The following is an 18,700-nucleotide window of genomic DNA, read 5'->3' as shown; positions in this document are numbered from 1 at the left end:
CGTCAGTGTGTGCCGTTTAAAACCGTTTAAGAAATAAAACTTTCCTGTTCCTGAGTCATCTGACTCTGACTTCCACGATATTGTGGTTTATGATGCTGATGAAATTCCTTGTTCTGATAGTTTGAACAAAACGGACACACACTGAAGTCAGAGAAACCTTCAGACTAACAACACATACAGCTGAGACTTTCATGGCATAAAAATAGAGAATTTTTGGTGTCATTAATTCAGCTTTAGAGGATGTACACTAAGGTCATGTGCACCATGTTCAGTGATGTCCAGTAAAGACAGTGACATTTTTTTTAGTGGGTAAAAATATGTCATGTCTCTATTATACAAGTGGTTCATGTTTTAGTCTACATACTGTGACATGACATAAAATGACATAACCATTATATAACCTCACATTTTTTGGACATGCATATATGCATATCCCTATAGGTTAGTAGCTCTGATCCTCAGTGCCCAGGCCCTCTGTGGAGTTATTAGATAATGTTGTTTGGCAAGTCATTTGGTCTTACAATCACCTTTTGAATGATATATTTCAGAAAACATGATAGATAGACATCCACCTGTTCTCGCAGGAGCTTAAGATTTTAAGAAATTACCTTTCAATGCACATAATTCCTAAAGCAAGCTGATGTGTCCTGAAACCAAGTGACATCATTTCACTCCATTGGCACATTTATTACACATACCGATATACACACATATAAAGAAACTGATTTTACACAGTGAACCGTCCACAGTCGAGCTGCTACAGGTAACGTAGGCACCAGATTTTAACAAGGAAGAAAAATGCATGGAACTGATATTTATCCCTTTTTAAACCAAGCTATCAACGACATTGTTAACTTGCTCAACTAATTTTGGAGTACAATTCAAACATAAATCCCAAAGCTTTGCAAAGACATGCATTAAAGGAGTTCAAATAAAACAGAAAACATCACAAAATTGACATGTCATGGCTTTACGTAATGACCAGTGCTTAGGTGAAACAGCTAATCTTATAGTATCAAACCCAAAACCACCGGCTCTGCACCCTCACAGCTGTCTTGCAGCCAACCGTGACAAAGGTCGTGTGTTGAATCTTGGGAGGACTGAGCTGATATCTGCTGGCCTCCAGCCGCTGTCTTGACGGCAGACTCATAGGCAGCATGGCCCCTCTGGTGTTCCCAAACAACTTGAACTCTGTCCCACTTAGTGGAAGAACAACAAAGAGCCAGGCTGGAGAAAAAAAAGAGGAAGAGAGACAGTAAGCGAGGGTGAGAAGAAGAGAATCGCTCTCAGGGGTAAATAATGATACAAAAGAAAGTGCAAAGAATGAGGAAGAAACTAAAACAACTAAGCAAACAAAGTGGGAGAAGGAAAATGTAAATATGTGAAGTCACACATGATTAACAGGAACAGGTGTGCCAGAGCTGCAGCGCCCCCTAGAGGTCAGAAGGAAACACTGACATCTTGGCTCTTAAAATCATCTGAAATGTCATTTTTATACCAGGCTGCTGCCCACCGTGCCTGCCTATGTCTATTCCAAGAATTCTCTGGACTCCTTAAGCTCCTTACTTCCCCTTCTCAGCTCTGAGGTCACTTTGTCTGGAGCTCAGAACAAACACCTCGGTGCCAGCTGCTGTTTGGCCTGTTCTGGGGCTATGACACAGTCCTGCACTTTTGTGTCATCATATTGTATGTTTTTTTTCTCTTCTACAATACTAATGTGAGCTCAATTTAGGTAATATACACACATTTTGTCAAGAAGCAGACACCCTATAACCAGTGCTGACTGAGACATTAATAGCAGTATCATTATGCAGTCTAATAAAGGCTGTATGAAAATTAAAACCCATCACAGGGTAGCACTGAATGAAAGAGAGGGTGCTATAGAAATAGTGAATATCTGGCCTGCGACATGATGGTGCCACCCCACTGTGACCACTGCCCCCAGCCTGAGCACTCCTACTATATGTTTTTGCTTTGCCACAATATGTTCATTTGATGTGTCTCTGACCGCCACCACAGTGAGTATGGGTCTCACTCTTGTTCCAGTCCACACCTTTGTGCTTTCACAATATGCAGCATGCATCCAATGTGCAATATTCTAATGAAGCTCATTTGAATGAAAATCATCGTAAACTGAGAGAGAGCGAAAGACAAATGCAGAGGAAGAGACACGATTCTCAGAGAGACGTGCAGTGGGAGACTGACAGAGAGAGAGAGAGAGAGAGAGAGAACCGGGCAAACAGATGAAGATGAGGAGAAGAGGTGGAGGAATTATTGATCATAACATTCATCATTAAATATTGCAGCCTACACCTTATTATATTCTATTATGAGCCAGCCAAACGTTTAGGTCAGGCACAGGAAACTAACAAATCTGTGTTCATTACCAAATGAAAAAACAAAATTAAATGTAAATGTTACAATTCAATGCATATAACTCTATAATAAGTATGAAAAGTGGCCAGTAAGAAAGGATAGGAACAGTTATAAAGGCTCTGGTCCTATTTTCGTGTTTTTCCCACAGACACCCACATGCAATACTAACAACTGCAACTCAATGTGACTCATTTAAGTTCTGGTGTACATTACAACAGGTAGGTGGAGAGAGAGAGAGAAAGAGAAAGAAAGAGAGAGAGGGAGGGGAAGTGGTGAGGATGCTCTACAGCCGCTGCAGCACTTTGCTCCACTCAGTCACTCTGCCACAGAGATACATCACACAACAGTGTATCATCGGTGTTTCACTAACTTCACCAGCTTCCCCGCAGGACCATGACTGTTCAGGTAAGAGGTCAGATGACGTTCATTTCTTGTCAACTTTGCTGTAATGTGAGGATGGAGCCACTCGTCTAAGTTTTACTTCTATTTCTGTATGAATTACACTCAGCTGTAGGTTTGAAGTTGTTCATGTCTCTATCTGTTATGAATAATAGTTACTTTTATCATTGATAATGATGATGATGATAGTGTGACACGGGCCATACAAGCCGTCTGTGTGTGGCTCAGGGGGAAGATGAGTTGATGATGGTATCAAGAGGAAATCAGCTACACTTCCCTTCAGTTTGAGTAAAATGTCAGCTGTAAACTGGACGAGGTTGTCATCGTTTACATGAATGCAAAACAGGTGCAGTGCGTATGTTGTGTGACAGTGTTAAATATTCACCTGGGTTCACTTGGGCCTCCCAAGTTACATACAGTGAACTCTACAGGATAAACAGAATGCTGGCTAATGTGTTACTGCTGCACAAGATCCTTCCTTCATGACGGTTATAATGTCCAGGGTTTGTTAAGAGATGTATCTAATATTTAGTCTATATTACATGATGATTACTGTAAAATATATATGTGTCGACAGTAGTATCCACTCAGGAAGGATTACGAGTACAATGCAATGCACTACTTAATAAGTATTTATGGTTAGTATATGATCAAGTCAGTTATTTTTATGGCATGGTAATTCCATTGAAATTTTTAGTAACTGCTACAGGTCACTCTATATTTAATAACTAAATAAACCACATGACATATGCTGGCCATGATGAGCCTTATCAGCCGTGCTGGCTCCATGGGTAGCAAAGTCGGCCTGTTGGTTAGTTCACCTCTTTCTACTATTTCATGGTTTATTGCCATGAAATTTTGTACCCACACTCGTGGTCCCCAGAGGATGACTCCTATTGATTTTGGCAATCCCCTGGGTTTTCCTGTAGCACCAGCATGAGTATCACTATCAAAACATCTTTGATAATGAACATATTAAGAATTTTGATACTATTTTAACAAATATCCATGGGAATGCCATGGAATTTGGTATAGATAGTCATGGTACCCAGAGGATGAGGGCGGATAAATTTGGTGATCCTTTGACCTTTCTCCTGGTACCACCAGCAAATCCTGTAAAAGATCCTAACATCTGCTAGATGGACTGACAGCAACCTTTGTACAAGCATGCCTGCCTACACAAATTCATGCCTGCCTCAATGTACTTAACTTCATTGTGTCTGTAATAACCTTGTGCTCCTACAGGTCTGATGTAAACCAAAATGTGTATAACTGTTATAGGTTATAGAATCAGGTCATCATGTTTCATGAGACACATGAAAACTAGTGTTTTAGGTAGGATACTGCATGTATGGCCTGAAGTTAATGCCTGTGAACACATGCTGACATCCCTTCAGTTTGTGTGTGCTGCTCAGGTTAAATCCATGTCTTCAGATACACTTGTTGTCAGTAGTCTGGCTCATTATTGCACTAATTACTAATTAGGCACACAATGAATTTATTTTTTTTATTCATCATTTTGAATGGGAGCCCTGTCTCTAATCTTTCCAACTATGACGGCAAACTAACGCACTTAGAAATTCTTAATCCAGCATGTTTTCACCAATGTTGTGCTGTTATGTGCATATTGTTTCAATATGTCAAGTACAGAGGAAAGCTGAAATGAACTGTCAAATATTGATTCACTACTGTATCTTATCATCATAATGTCTGTTTATGAAAAGAAACAATCTTTAGCAGGTTTCTTTACGTCTTTCAACCTCCTCTTCAAATGTGCAAACAACCTGGAGAACTGCAAGGCAGATCCTTGAGAAACGAGCCTTCTCATCATGGCACTCATGAGACAGTTTCATTCTTAAGTCAGACCACAATACCACATCCTGAGGCATATCTTAAAATAAACACTCTTGTCTGTTTGGATCTGTGCAGAATTTTGCAAGTTCAGTCAAGACTCAATTATATTTTGAAAAGACCTTTGGTGCTTAAGTATTTCAAGCTACTTTATTTACTACATACTCAGGTAGCCAAGCTATATACATAGGGCATTAGAGGGATTGCACAGGGTTTTATAGATATTGGTATGTTCAGATAAATAATATCAATTAAAAATTACTGAAGGTTAGTGGTGAAGTCTCAATGTTTATATTATCAATGCACTTCTCATGTAGTGGTAGTGTGGTTTGGTGGTCTAGGATGCAGAATTTTGACTTCTGTTATGTTGATGGTGTGGATTTATTTGCAGATAATTCACACTTAATCTGCTCTGTTAATGTTTTGAAACTTTTTGATAGAGTTGGTTAGATTATTTTCATGGGTGTGATTATCGACATTGAATTAAACTGGAAATTACATATAAAAATGTAAAGATTTATTGCGATAAGTTAAGGACTTTATAATCCAGCTTCATTATACACTTTGCATTGTTCACTTATACCATACATTACAAAGTGGAAGTGTGGAGAACCACACATAAAACAAATACAAATTAAATACAAACAAAACTATTTTTCAGTCTCTGAAATGTAGAGACTTGGTAGATTTTAAAACAACCAACTTTGTGTATAAGATCACAAACCAAACACTCACTGAAAGTATCTGACACATGTTAGAAATGAGAGAGGCCACTGATCCGGCGTCTGTAGAGCCTTTGTATTATCGAAGCTGCTTACCAAACTTTTGTATCAGACAAATGCTTCTAATTACAGCCCATCATTGTAGCCCTGTTTGTTTTGTAATCCATAAATCCCTACTTGGCAGAAATTAAGTGTACCATGGTCATTTCTACATCATTCAGTCCAATGTGACGTTATGTACTTTAAGAACTAGGAGTGTACATCATAAACAGTTATTCCTTTCATATACATTTTTTGTGAAAGAATCATGTTTTGAATATGTTGTATTAGTTATATAAAGCTTTCTGGAGCTGCTTCCATTCATCGGAAAGCTTAGAATACAAAAATATTGAGAATTTATAGTTACTGTGATTAAACAGCAACAGCAGTCACCCCCTGCTACTAAATAAGTAATGTTGCAGTAAATGTGTTTGTCTCTCTCACTTCTGGTCATCACTTCAGCATGTTTATGAAGATGACGGTCACATGTAAGCAAGAGAGCACTGTGTCCCTTTTGCGTGGTGTTATAAAACAGGGGAATTTTTCTAATCCTGCTTAATTAGGATCAAGGGCTGTTGTGAAGGATTCTGGAGTTAAAGACTGAAACAAACACTGGTGGTCCCTCAGAACTCAGCACTATCCTGGACAGAAAGGTGCTAACGCAACTTGAGTAATCAGTCACAGCCATGCAGTTTTTCACCAGGTGAAATGTGCTTTGCACTGACTTTCATGCAAATGCCACTAACCTCTTCTCTCTACCTCGTCTACAGCAGCGGTGTACCCGGAAAATCCAGTTTCGATAAAGCCCATTCAAGGTAAATCACTGCGTCTGACCGCCCATCATTGAGGGGAAAAAAGGAACTCAGTCGGCCTCAGAGTTGAAGGAAGAACATCCAAACTTCCCTCTGGTCAAGTTCTCTCTGTCCAAAAGATGTCAACCGACAGTGTAGGAAGAGGAACCAGAACCTCTAAAGGGTCAAAGGATCATAAAAAGGTAAGCAGACGTCATTATCTATCATGAAATTCTTTTCAAGGATTAAAAAATCTCACACATCCTCAGCTTTCAGTTTATGGAAAAGCAGAATAACACCATAATTAAATGTTTTTTGGTAATGGATGGCACAGAGCGGTGGAAGGCAGTGAAAAATGTAGTGTTTTTATTGAAAGATCTTTTTTCTGTTTAGAATACATTAGGTACCTCATGTCTTAGTCAAAATGTCTCCACACTGAACTAGTTATCAGGTGCTTTTAATGATTCTCTGACTATTGATAAATGAAATAATCACAAATGTATAAGACACACTTGGTTCAACGGATATCAGTGTTGGTCCAGACTGAAACATCTCAACAACTATTGGATGGATTACCATGAAGTTTTGAACAGATATCATGGTCCTCAGTCCTGTTATGTCTGTTAGCCCACAGCGGCTGCCCTGAAAGGAGCCATCCAGCTGGGCATCGGTTACGCTGTGGGAAACCTCAGCTCTAAACCAGACAGGGATGTTCTCATGCAGGACTTCTCTGTGGTGGAGAGTGTTTTCCTGCCCAGGTATACTCTCACTTCTGCACTATTGGTCACACACTATTGTTTCACATATTCAGAAACCACAGTTTCAGATTGATAATCTTACAGGGTCAGTTAACCAAAATTGCACAAAGATGTACCATTTTTCACCTACCTCTGGTGGTTATGGGAAGTTATGTAGTGACTTGGTGTTTCCATCCCAATAAAATGTCAGTGAGTGTCATTTTGCTTATACTGCTGAAGTAATTGGAAAACTACTTTTGAAAAGCTCAACAGCAACATCTTTAAAAACATTTCCCTGGATAATGTAGAATGTTTTTTTGCTATTTGTATGAGGTGACCCTTTTAAATCATAAATCTGCCACAATACATCACGCATCCTGTTCAGTGATCCAAGCCCTTGGTCAACACAGTATATCCAAAAGATACAATACAATACCATACAAGTAAGCCTACTTGGTTGTCAAAGTGTGACAGCTCTGTCTTTATACTGATTTCCACTTCAGCCCTTTTCAAGCCTCTCAAAGGGCAAATCATACATTCATATGCATATTATCTGATATATGTGTAGGAGTGGGCAACATAGGCTCACACTGGGCATTTCCCACAACCTTAACCTGTGTTAACCTTAACAAAAGTAATGCAACAGCATTCGTCCCAGCAAATTACAAAGAAACTCTGGCACCCAAAAAGTAAAGTATTATCCAATATTTAACATAGCAAATGTGGCAGCATACAGATGTAAACAGAAAAGTTACTTTTGTGTAACCACATATTTCAACAATAGTCCTTTTTCACAGCACACACACACAGATTTATATGATCTGATTTATATGAATATTTTCTATGTTCTCCAGTGAGGGCAGCAACCTAACTCCAGCACATCACTACCCAGATTTCCGTCTGAAAACGTACGCCCCCCTGGCCTTTCGCTACTTCAGGGAGCTGTTTGGCATCAAACCAGACGACTATCTGGTTAGTGTGAAAATTCACTTCATCAGTCTTATTCAGCACAATGTGGAGGAAGTTTCAACGGATTCAGTTGCAACACTTGGTCTTGCTAAGTTATGTTTCATCACTCTGCATTTCAGTATTCCATCTGTAATGAGCCTCTGATCGAACTGTCCAACCCCGGCGCCAGCAGTTCCTGGTTCTACCTCACCAGTGACGATGAGTTCATCATTAAGACGGTGCAGCATAAAGAGGCTGAGTTCCTGCAGAAGCTGCTTCCTGGTTACTACATGGTGTGCTTCTTCATCAAAAACAATTCTATAAACTACATTTTCATGCACACCAGCGCACATATTTATCAAAGTACTAAAACTGAAGTTATAGACATAAAGGTGTCCTGTGGAGTTTTCAAGTAATCAGTCGAAGCAAATCTTTCAGGTGTTGAATGCATTTCCCTCCTCATTGAATATTTGGGAAGCTGATTTTTTTAATATTTTAAATCACTGCATGGCTCACATCCCTGTGAGCCTGCCTCCATTCGTCTTCTTCCCTCCAAGAAGTCAAAAGTTTCACCTTTATCATAATCAGTGGGGCAGAAGTTGGTTGTCTGATTCCTGCTATTCCTGCTACATGTGACTGATCATGTAATCGGTGTATGTCCTATAAATCAGGCACAGGTTACTGAGAAAACTATGAATGTAGGAATATATCTGAGAACACATTTGGATATGCTGCAGTAACCTGTCAACCCTAACGCTTGCATTTACATTCAGCTGGTTGGTATTCATATTTCCTGTCTAACCACCACCTTATTTTTGGACAGATTCTGCACTGAGACAGCACACAGCTTTTTCTGTGTGTGCATGTGTTCATTTTAGAAATGACCAACTGTTCAGCTGTGTTATGACGCAGTTTTCGTATTTATTTAAATTGCAGTTTCTGTTTTTGTCAGGCCTCGGATTCTTTTTTTTTTGTCTTCAATCTTTTTAATGGACCAACACACATCTTAAATCCACGTTAATAAGTCCTTTAAGCATGTATGGCCAAGAATTCACTTTTCTCTCACACTTATACTTCCTTTATTCAACATTTTATCCTGAAAATAAAAATCTGCCTTGTCTTTGTTATTCTAGAATCTGAATCAGAACCCAAGGACATTGCTGCCCAAGTTCTATGGCCTTTACTGCATCCAGTGCAGCGGTGTTACCGTCCGGGTGGTGGTAATGAACAATGTGCTGCCGCGTGCCATGAAGATGCACTACAAGTATGACCTGAAGGGTTCCTCATACAAGCGCCGTGCCTCACGCAAAGAGCGTGTCAAGTCCTCGCCCACGTTCAAAGACCTGGACTTCCAGGAGATGCACGAGGGCCTGTACTTTGATGCGGACACTTACAATGCTCTGATGAAGACCCTGCAGAGGGACTGTCGGGTATGTTCACACAAATATATCAGCTCATGATCTTGGGAATCTGGGTAATAGAACATCTTCAAAATATCATGTAGAAGCATGTTTCAAGATTCTTTCTTCTTTCTGTGATCAATACCTTACATAATTAGATTTCATATGTTGCTAAAATGTGTTTAAAAGTCCAAAGACTAAGATGTTGATTATACTATAACATATAACAGCTGATGGTCTAATTTCTTAGAGTGTTACGAGTACCTAAAAATTTGAAATTCATCCTGGGAGTGGTGTTAGAGGTATGGTCACACAGTCATTAACACCAAAAGTGTTTATCCTTTAAGGAGCAGGAGTCTGATCCAAAAAAAATCATGGAAATCCACCTGTTTCGTTATTAGATATCTTGCGTCAGAGTTGGCATTGTGACTTGAAGGTGGCTCTGAAGGAAAGATCATAGAGTTTCCCCTCTGGGGACCATTAAAACACCAACTATTCAGCAGCACTTGTTTGGCTACTTGTAATCACTCTCCCACTGTTTAAACTGCTGGCTAGGGAAGCTGATTTGTGGTTGATGTCCATTTAGTGATGGAGTCAAAGTCGAGCATGCTCATTGGGTTGGCCGTCGCTGTTGAAATTAACATCTAAGTATGGGTGTTTTTTAATTTGTACACAGAACATAGACACGAGCGGTACATAACAGGAAAGCTTTGTGGTTTCTGTCCATCCTGATGCAGTAAGATCCCACAATATAACTACCATTGGATTACAATGTGGAAAATACAGGCTGGTCAACTGACATCACCAACCTTAGGCTTGATACTATCAGGAAATATCTGCAAATTAGCAATATTGCATATCAGTTTGCATACTGAGTTTAGAGACAGTATCAAGGTGTTTGATTCAAGAAATCAGGTGATGCTTTTACAATGTTCTATATGAATCGCTTAAGCAATAAATTGATGATCTAAATTGCTGTAGATTATTTTTCACTTAGTTGTCAAATCAGTTTATTAACTGGCACCATAGCCGCTCACAGTGGGTTTAAATATTTCATCAACACAGTCTGAACTGAATTGAGCCAGTGATCAGCACGCCAACTTCAATAACATTATGCAACCATGACAGCCCACCTCTCGCACTGACATGAGGCACCCTGCCCTCGCTCAGTCTCGAGCTGTTATGATGACCTCATAAGCGCCTGTCTGTTATTTCATTAGTGTGAAACAACAGTGGCCACTTGATGGAGGATTAACGCCCAGCAGAGCAAAGCACCTGACTCATATGATCAGGCTGAGCAGCTGGACTCTGGAGCACAAACTGGCCCTTCTGGGTGTAACGTGCTCTTATTATGGACCTCTTTGCACGGCCTCAGTTAGTGTATTAGATAACACAGTGGAATGTAAGGGCTTCTTTGTTTACAGTAGTTCCTTCATGACATCAGTGTTTAGTCAGAGGGATCAAGGCTTATTATTTCTTGTACTTTTGGTTCGCAGATCCAGGTTTAGCCCCTTTAACTCGGACCCACTTGGAGAGGTGTGTTGGAGAGGTCAACTTACAGCTTGTTTGAGGAGGGTTTATTGTGGGTAGCTGGAAAAAAAGTACATTTATGTGTGGAATGTCATTAGTTTAGCAAGTATTTGGTTGTTAACCAAAGTAGTTGGCAAAGTACATTTTTTACCTTATGATGGTTTTAGAGGACATGCTAGGGGATCACCAGATATATTATAATTCATCCAGAGGGGAGCATGAATGTCTGCACCAAATGTCATAGAAATCCATCTAATAGATGACAAGGCAATTCACGTAAAACCTGGTGGTAGTGCAAGATGAAAAGTCAGAAGGATTCACCCTCTAAGGACCACGAACGTCGTCGTCCTCTTGTATGTTACTTACAGCTGTACATTTTTTCATTTATCTTTTTGTTTAACTGAATCTTAAAATGGAGCCAATTACAGTCATTTTCCATCTCTTGTCAGGTCCTGGAGAGCTTTAAGATCATGGACTACAGTCTCCTGCTGGGGGTTCATGTTTTGGACCGGAAGACGCTGAGCAGAGGAAACCGATGTGACAGCAGAAAAGGACAGAAAGTCCTCTACTCCACCGCCCTCGAGTCCATCCAGGGGAGCGTGAAGGACCCCGAACCAGTGGCTGATGATGACACGTTAGATAACCTTTTGAATTTTTGTCCTTGTTTTCCTTGTTTCCTGCTGTTTTTGCTTTGTAGGGCACATAATGAGGAAAAATACAGTTTTTAACATCACATTTGACATCTGGGTTTTACACTAGAATTCCTTTTTGAAGCTACATAACAGCAGGTCCTTGCCAGAGACGTTTTTATGCAGTGTGCAAAAGCATTACAAAACTGAATGTGAAGATGGTAAATCTTTAAGTAACAGTCTGCTTTGCACACTTACAGACAAATCAAACAGTACCAAACAAATTCAAAGAGGGTGATGTGATTTCATATGCTAAAAATCTCAAAGCATTTTACCGTTAAAGAAAGTAAAGTAAAGGTCTGTGTGGATTTCCTTTATCTCTCCATCTTGCTTAAGACTATGGAGCCCCGGAGTGGCCATGGAGAGAAAAAAGATTAGAAAATAGAATTCTTATGCATGTTCTGATTAAATTGGGACCATGTTTTGATTTGTTTTGATGATACAGAGAACCAGAACAAAAAACCTATTTGTCAGGAAATACAGTGTGTCCTCGGTGGCAGCTGTCACACAGACACACTCCACACTGTGTGAGGCAGACCAACAGCATCCGGCAGCAAGCTTGTGCATAAAGCGCTCTCCGGAGGATTCTCCTCAGTGCCTTTGGGCCGGGCCCCCTATGGAGGGCCCGATAACTGCTCACCAGGATTTGTCAAGTATGTATGTATGGCTCGTAGGCTACACCACCATAGACGAGCTGAGCCAGAGCCGCCATTGCATGTGTTGGAGCTCTCTCCAGGGCTTTTTGAAGTTCGGCCCAAAAGAACTGGGCAGAAGGCTCCAGAGAGTGTGTACGCACGATATGCTACCAGTCCGGCTTACACAGTGTGCAGGACGTCTGTGTGACAGCTGCTGCTGAGGACAGACTGTATTTTGGGGAGAACGGTCTGTTACTGGCTCTCTGTAAAACACTTATCTCATGCACACAAACTACACTGGCCATGAATTGTATCTCGTGCATAAATTAATCAAAACATGGCATAAAATGCTATTGTGTTTGCTCAATGTATTAAAATGAGGAGTATATTTTTTCTCCCTCTCTCCCTCCCTCTGTATGACCCCTCCAGGTCTCTGTACTTTGCTCTTTTTTAGTTTTAAAGTCTCATCTTCTGCTTTTTCTGCTGTCCTCTTACACAAAATGCTTTCCCGTGAACACAAACTCACTGTTGTGAAATTTTACACAATAATCTGGTCTGGTCCAAATGACGTACATTCAGTTATAAGGACAAACAGTTTAAAACTTAGAAATTCATGTGAAATCTGCCATCCTGTATGTGCTCCAACTAATTCACCAAAACATACAAACAACTGATGGAATTATTAGGTTCATCACTCTGTTCTACTAAAAACTGTAAAATTGATTAAAACATTTGTGTTTTTTCAGATTGGGTGGAATTCCTGCCAAACACCGAGATGAGAACCTTCTCATCTTTTTAGGACTCATCGACATCCTTCAGTCCTACAGGTGAGCTCACAGTATCAAACCTATACATAAATAAATGATAACATTTTAAAATTGATTCACAAAGTGAATTTGATTGATAATTTCTACTTTTTATTTTCTGTTTACTTGATTTGTCGCTTGCTTTAGTATTTACTGTTTTCATTCATGATCAGTTAAGTGATCAGGGTATTTTTAATTGTTGTTCTCAGGTTCATCAAGAAGGTGGAGCACTCCTGGAAAGCTCTTGTGCATGATGGGGTATGTGCCTTCACTGCTTCCTCCTTACTTGCAGGCTTATAAGTCAAACCACAGGCATATGCATCTTCACAAGTGTATGGATTTGTGTGTTCTTTGCTTTTCAGGACACGGTGTCAGTTCACAGGCCCAGTTTTTATGCAGACAGATTTCTGAAATTCATGAGCTCGACGGTATTTAAAAAGATTCACCGTAAGTCCTAACATATCTCCTGTTTCCTGCATTTACACTGAGATTAGTGACATTTTTCTTATTAAATAACTTATTGTGTCTCTTAGCAATAAGAGGAGCGTCTTCAAAGAGGAAGAGGAGTTCCTTCTACGCTCTAAAGTCAGCCTCTCAGGAGTTTCTGTCCCCACAGAAGGAGGAAAAGAAGGAGGAGAAGAAGGCCCAAAGCATGGACAACCTGGATGGAAACTGTACGCTTAAAAGAACATTTCACATGACACAGACAGCAGCATTTTTGTCATTTAAGAAGAGGTCTTTCATCACTTCATATCTCTGATTTGAGATCTGCTTTTTGCAACAGTTCACAATTCCTCCAAGCAACCAGATCTTCTGCTGAGATCTGCTGTTTCCTTTGAGTCTGCAAGAAATGATGAGGAAGACCTTGAAAACAGGTACTGCTAACATCTGTATTTTAACATGTTGGCTTTCGAGAATTTAGAAACGCTTGGATTGTTTGATTACTTCACACTCATGCAATGGAGTTTTTTTTTATTTTCCTTGGAAAAGGCCTGTGTTGGTAGAATATATAGAAAATGAACAAAGTGTATGTGCGAGGGCTGAATTTTTCTCTTTGTTGTTAACCCTTATTTTGAAATTCAGGTTCATTTTCAGTTTGAGGACCACTAAAGTTCAGACTCACCACACAAACTTAATATGACCTGAGTTTATATTTTCCTGACAAGCACAATGTCATCAGAGGGGGGGCTACAAGCAGAAAGCTGAAATGTAGCGTGCTCATATGGATCTCCACACTATGCTTATTTGTATTTCTACATTGCAGCGAAGACCGCCGAGCCTCCAGTTCAACAATCGCTCTGGATGATCCTCTGCCGTCTCTCAGTAGGAGCCAATCAGACTCTGAGCTGGACGTCTATTTGGTATGAGACATTTCATTTTATACAAACTGCCTGAAAAAAAATTTTTCATTGACAAGGTGTTTAAGGATAAGGCTTGTGATCAAATCAATCATCTTAAATGTAGTTGTGGAGCAGGCAAATCTGAATTTAGACTTTAATCCAATCAAATGAATCATGTTTTTCAAGATTATGATAATATCAAATTAAGATATAGATGTAATATAGATGAAATCACTGATGGGATTCTGAGGGAAAGCTCCAAAACCCGATTTTGGGTTTGTGCTTGCTGCCATTTTGCCGGTTACTGCAGCCAGAAAAACCCAAATTTGGTTGACGTTTTAGTAGAGTTGAGGACAGATGAGCACGCAGCAGAAAATCCTGTCAGTTCAATACTTTGCCCAAACATCCCTCCCATTAAGCCGTGCATAAATCGAATCATAAAGTCTTGTGAGCAAATGTTTTGACTTGTATTTCAAGAGAGAAATTAAGATATTTTGAGGACCACTGGAGGAACTGCATATTCAAATACTTCCACACTGATTTTTAAGGGTGCTGCACAGTGGTGCTGTGGTTAGTACTGATGCCTGGTGACCCAAAAGTCAGCTGGGATTGGCTCCAACCTTTGCTTTAACATTCAACAGTGGTTAAATGCTGCTTGCTCAATCAACACGGTTTGGGATTTCATTCGAATAAATAATATAAGACTCCTGGTGCACAAATTCAAGTATTGAAGCCAAAATGTGGGGGAAAAATCTGAGATTCTGAGAGCAAAATGGTAATATTTTGAGGAAAAAAGTCATAAGCTCATTCCTCACTCCACCTCAGGGACTACAAAACATTATGTGTGACATTACAACAATATCCCAATAATAGTACAGCTACATTATACTACAGTGGGCCCGATGCTTCGTTGTGCCAGTGTAAATGGGAACATCCTTCACAATGAATCCAGGGGTTACTTGGTGTCTCTGCATTTTCAGCATCACACAGTGTCACCCAGGCGACCCAGCTGGAGTTGATCAGTCGTTTGTGTCCCAGCATCCTTAAACTGTAAGCAGCAGATGTCAGCCAAAGACTGTTCCACAGATTCTATTCTTGACTTTCTCTTTTGGACAAGACGCTGCAGGTGATATCAGCTACATCAACAAAAGATGCAGGGGTCCTTATGATGGCTCAGTTGTGCTTCAGCAGAAGACACCTAATAATCTAAATAACCTTACCATCCATGACATGCTTACAGCTTCCTGTCTATCATTTGCTGCTATCCCAGCATGCAGTTTCTTTCATCTTCCTGGAACCTTCTTTCTTGGTGGTGGTAGCTCTTGGGTCCCAGAGGTCCTCTCTGGCATCCTTTTCACGTCTGTACCGTGTGACTCAGTCCTCTCCCCTGCACTGAGCAACTGCCCCCCTCAGTCCTTACTGAGGCCCTCTGCGTTGGCCTGAGAAACTTTCATGAATCCCCTTTTCTGCAGTACTTCTCTTACATAACCACCAAATCCTCATTCAGGCTTATATGAAGCTGTTCTTCGGCTCACATTAAGTAGTTCCACTACGGCTCTGTGGGAAGCCTGCAGACGTCTGAGTTAATCTAATCTCAAAGCTTCTGACAGAAGACAGTGGGATTCAAAAACTACAGTGAAGGGAAGTCTTGGGCTGAAACTATCTGACAGCCATTTGTCTTCTTGCCTCAGGTTTTTAACTGGTTGCTCAGGGATGAAAATAGAAAGTCCAGTCTAGATTACAAGGACTCAGTTACTGAAAGTATTTATTTAAAGGATAATAACAGTGTTTCTGCACCTTACATCACTGCCAAAGCTGTCTCAGTATTTTAAACAGTGGAATATCTGTTTTCTTCCTTTCAGACAGCCACTGGTTTTCAGTCATTACAGTAAGGTATGAAAATCAACATGGAGATACATGAAACTTGTTTGAGCGTTAATGTGTGTGTTGTGTGTGGTAATGCAGGGCAGGTTTTTTTTCAAAGTCAATCTGTGCTCACAGAAGTAGCTCAGCATTGACAAAAATGATTCCAAATTTAATAGTCAACCTAATCATCTGTGGAAACCATTTGCTGCCTGAAGGTAGTATAAAACACTGCTGGATGTGTTGGAAACTGGTCAGCAGTAATGTCACAGAAATCAGGAATAAAGGAAATAATGAGGTTGTCCACATGCTGAAGAAATAAAAACACAGTAATTGTCTGAAAATAAGTTAGACCCTATTCAAGGTGAACAGGTATAAAACACATTTTTAGAAATGTGCAGTGACAAAAAACATGTTCAATGTTTGACACTAGAGGGAGACAACTCATCAAATTGGGTAAAGAAAAAAACAGGCTACATTATCATATTATTCATGGATTACAAATATGTAGATGGATAAAACTTTAAGCTTTGGGGAGCTAACACTTTATCCTGGCCTGCAGAATTCAAAACTCCAGCAACACTTCTGCTTTATTGTGAAACCGATGTGTTTCAGCTTGTGGCCTCCATCAGGGCCATCCAACATTCGGCGTTTAGTACAAATCTCAAATTTAAGACCAGAAATGATCTTAGACCCAAAGCTATATATTTGATTTATTTTTATCTACTGCTGACCATTAAAATGCTAAGCAGATGCCCCACACTTTCATGTCCCTCAGGCTCTTCCCAGTGGGCATCATATATCTACTTGGAACATATGACACAGAGGATTGAAAGTCAAATGGAAGTCGAGAGGAAAAAAAAACAAACCTCGACTCTTAACACCACATGTTGCCTTTAATAATCTAAATGACGAATGGAAAAAAATATGTTTTTTGTTTTCTAGTGAGGAGAAGTGAGCGATGGCCCCTGTGGCTCTGACCTTTGACCACCCAGCGCCGTGGTGACTTCAAGACATCAGTGTAAATGTGACACAGACTACAAGCAGTCACATGTCCTCTCATGTTTCTCCACTGTGAGCATCACCGTGGCTCTGTGAATGTGCCAAATCACTGGTTCTTTTGTAGAAATCCCCTTATGAAGAGATGGGGATGCAGCCTGCGTTCATGTAAATATTCATGTGAAACACTATGAAGCTGTTTTTCTTCTTCTGTTAATGCACACTTTGCTGCTAATTTAACAACAGTGCTAACAAAAAGACATGAGTTTCAGTTTGACCTCTCATTTTGGATGCCAGATTTGCTGTGCAAATGTTCAAATCTCTCAGTGGCTGGATCCCTGAGGAGATAGATTGTCTCGTAGCTTCATTATCTACAGGACAAATGCCTGTTGCCATTTTCAAATCATATGATTACGTAGAGTTTTACGTAGTGCTCAGATCATTCTGGTTTCAGGGATCTGAATGAAAAATGACTGAGACAAATATGCACGAGTGGTGCAGTGTGTTATACCCCAATAAACATTAGGTAGAACTGCTTTTGCAACAATTAATTCATTCTTTATCTTTGTCATAACACGTTTTAATGACATGTTTCTCATCCTTACCGTACATTTCATCTTTCCTGGGATTAATCCTAACTAATGCTTGTTATGAACTGTTTTGAAACATGCAGGTAACCAATGACTATACTATACATAATATCTTCTTTTTGTCCACATGCCCTCTGCGCTTTGATGAGATTTATAGGACTACGACTGTATTATAGCAATACTTTGAACTTGTATCTGTCAAATAAATTAATATTTATAGAAGGAAATATTGCACTTGTTACTCCACTTTTTTGGAAAATACTTTTTACATAATGATATAATGCAGTACTTTACTTCTAATCTACCCAGTAGATCTAAAACTGGCTCCACAATGACAAACTCTGACATTACAACAGTGATAAAAACAGAATAATACAATATTGTATAATATTATAATGCTGTGAACGGAGCTGTTCTGCACAATGTGTATCTTCACCTTTGATACCTTAAGCACATTCTGTTTAAAGTGCATTTTGAATTCAGGACATTTACTTGCAAGTAAATATTTTTTACACCAGGGTTTTTTTTAGTTTTGCTAAGGTAAAGTTTCTATCTAGGCTTTTCTTTTACCACTGCATACAACATGAGAGAGAGAGAGAGAGAGAGAGAGAGAGAGAGAGAGAGAGAGAGAGAGAGAGATAGAGAGAGAGAGAATGGAGCATGCCATTTCATCATTAAATAAATAGGACAAGTAAATGTTATAGAATAAAAAGAGGGCCATATTGGGTCCTGCCATTGGGACCATTAAGAAATTAACTGCAGTAATCCACTCATCAACGGTAGTGGTATAGAGGTAATGTAGATTATAGAAAAGGATCTTCCAGCACCAATAAGGCAGAAGAGAAGTGAAGTGAGAAGTAAAAAATATGCTGAATATGTTTGTGTGTGTTTAAGCAGAGGGCTCCAAAACATAAATTGCACACTCATTGCCCTGGTATTACCAGCAAATGACAGTTTAATCCTATAAAGTTGAGTAGGTGACAAA

At 39.8% G+C, this 18,700-nt stretch overlaps 1 protein-coding gene across 2 annotated transcripts; it reads left to right on the top strand.

Annotated features, from left to right (window-relative positions):
• The first annotated feature begins 2,716 nt into the window (after window positions 1-2,716).
• pip5k1ba (phosphatidylinositol-4-phosphate 5-kinase, type I, beta a) lies at window positions 2,717-17,933 on the top strand. 2 transcript variants are annotated; one of them, XM_070850301.1, is made up of 15 exons: window positions 2,717-2,781; window positions 6,158-6,381; window positions 6,806-6,936; window positions 7,770-7,887; window positions 8,004-8,156; window positions 8,997-9,293; window positions 11,243-11,427; window positions 12,864-12,944; window positions 13,133-13,181; window positions 13,286-13,370; window positions 13,457-13,597; window positions 13,708-13,798; window positions 14,188-14,284; window positions 16,126-16,156; window positions 17,072-17,933. In XM_070850301.1, the coding sequence occupies exons 2-14, from the start codon at window positions 6,319-6,321 to the stop codon at window positions 16,153-16,155; spliced, it is 1,521 nt and encodes a 506-aa protein (XP_070706402.1). In that variant the 5' UTR covers window positions 2,717-2,781; window positions 6,158-6,318; the 3' UTR covers window position 16,156; window positions 17,072-17,933. The 2 variants fall into 2 exon arrangements, with proteins under 2 accessions (XP_070706402.1, XP_070706403.1); XM_070850302.1 differs by lacking the exon at window positions 16,126-16,156 and having other exon boundaries at window positions 6,161-6,381.
• The last annotated feature ends 767 nt before the right edge of the window (window positions 17,934-18,700 follow it).

Source organism: Pempheris klunzingeri, chromosome 19, assembly GCF_042242105.1.
Source record: "Pempheris klunzingeri isolate RE-2024b chromosome 19, fPemKlu1.hap1, whole genome shotgun sequence".
In the NCBI taxonomy this organism is placed as follows: domain Eukaryota; kingdom Metazoa; phylum Chordata; class Actinopteri; order Acropomatiformes; family Pempheridae; genus Pempheris; species Pempheris klunzingeri.
This window is presented reverse-complemented; position numbering and strand designations above follow the sequence as displayed.

Excerpts from the sequence above, each read along its gene's own strand:
- pip5k1ba (XM_070850301.1), top strand. The coding sequence starts at position 6,319 with ATGTCAACCGACAGTGTAGGAAGAGGAACCAGAACCTCTAAAGGGTCA. Across the intron at positions 9,294-11,242 it reads CCCTGCAGAGGGACTGTCGG|GTCCTGGAGAGCTTTAAGAT; the intron begins GTATGTTCACAC and ends ATCTCTTGTCAG. Across the intron at positions 12,945-13,132 it reads GACATCCTTCAGTCCTACAG|GTTCATCAAGAAGGTGGAGC; the intron begins GTGAGCTCACAG and ends TGTTGTTCTCAG.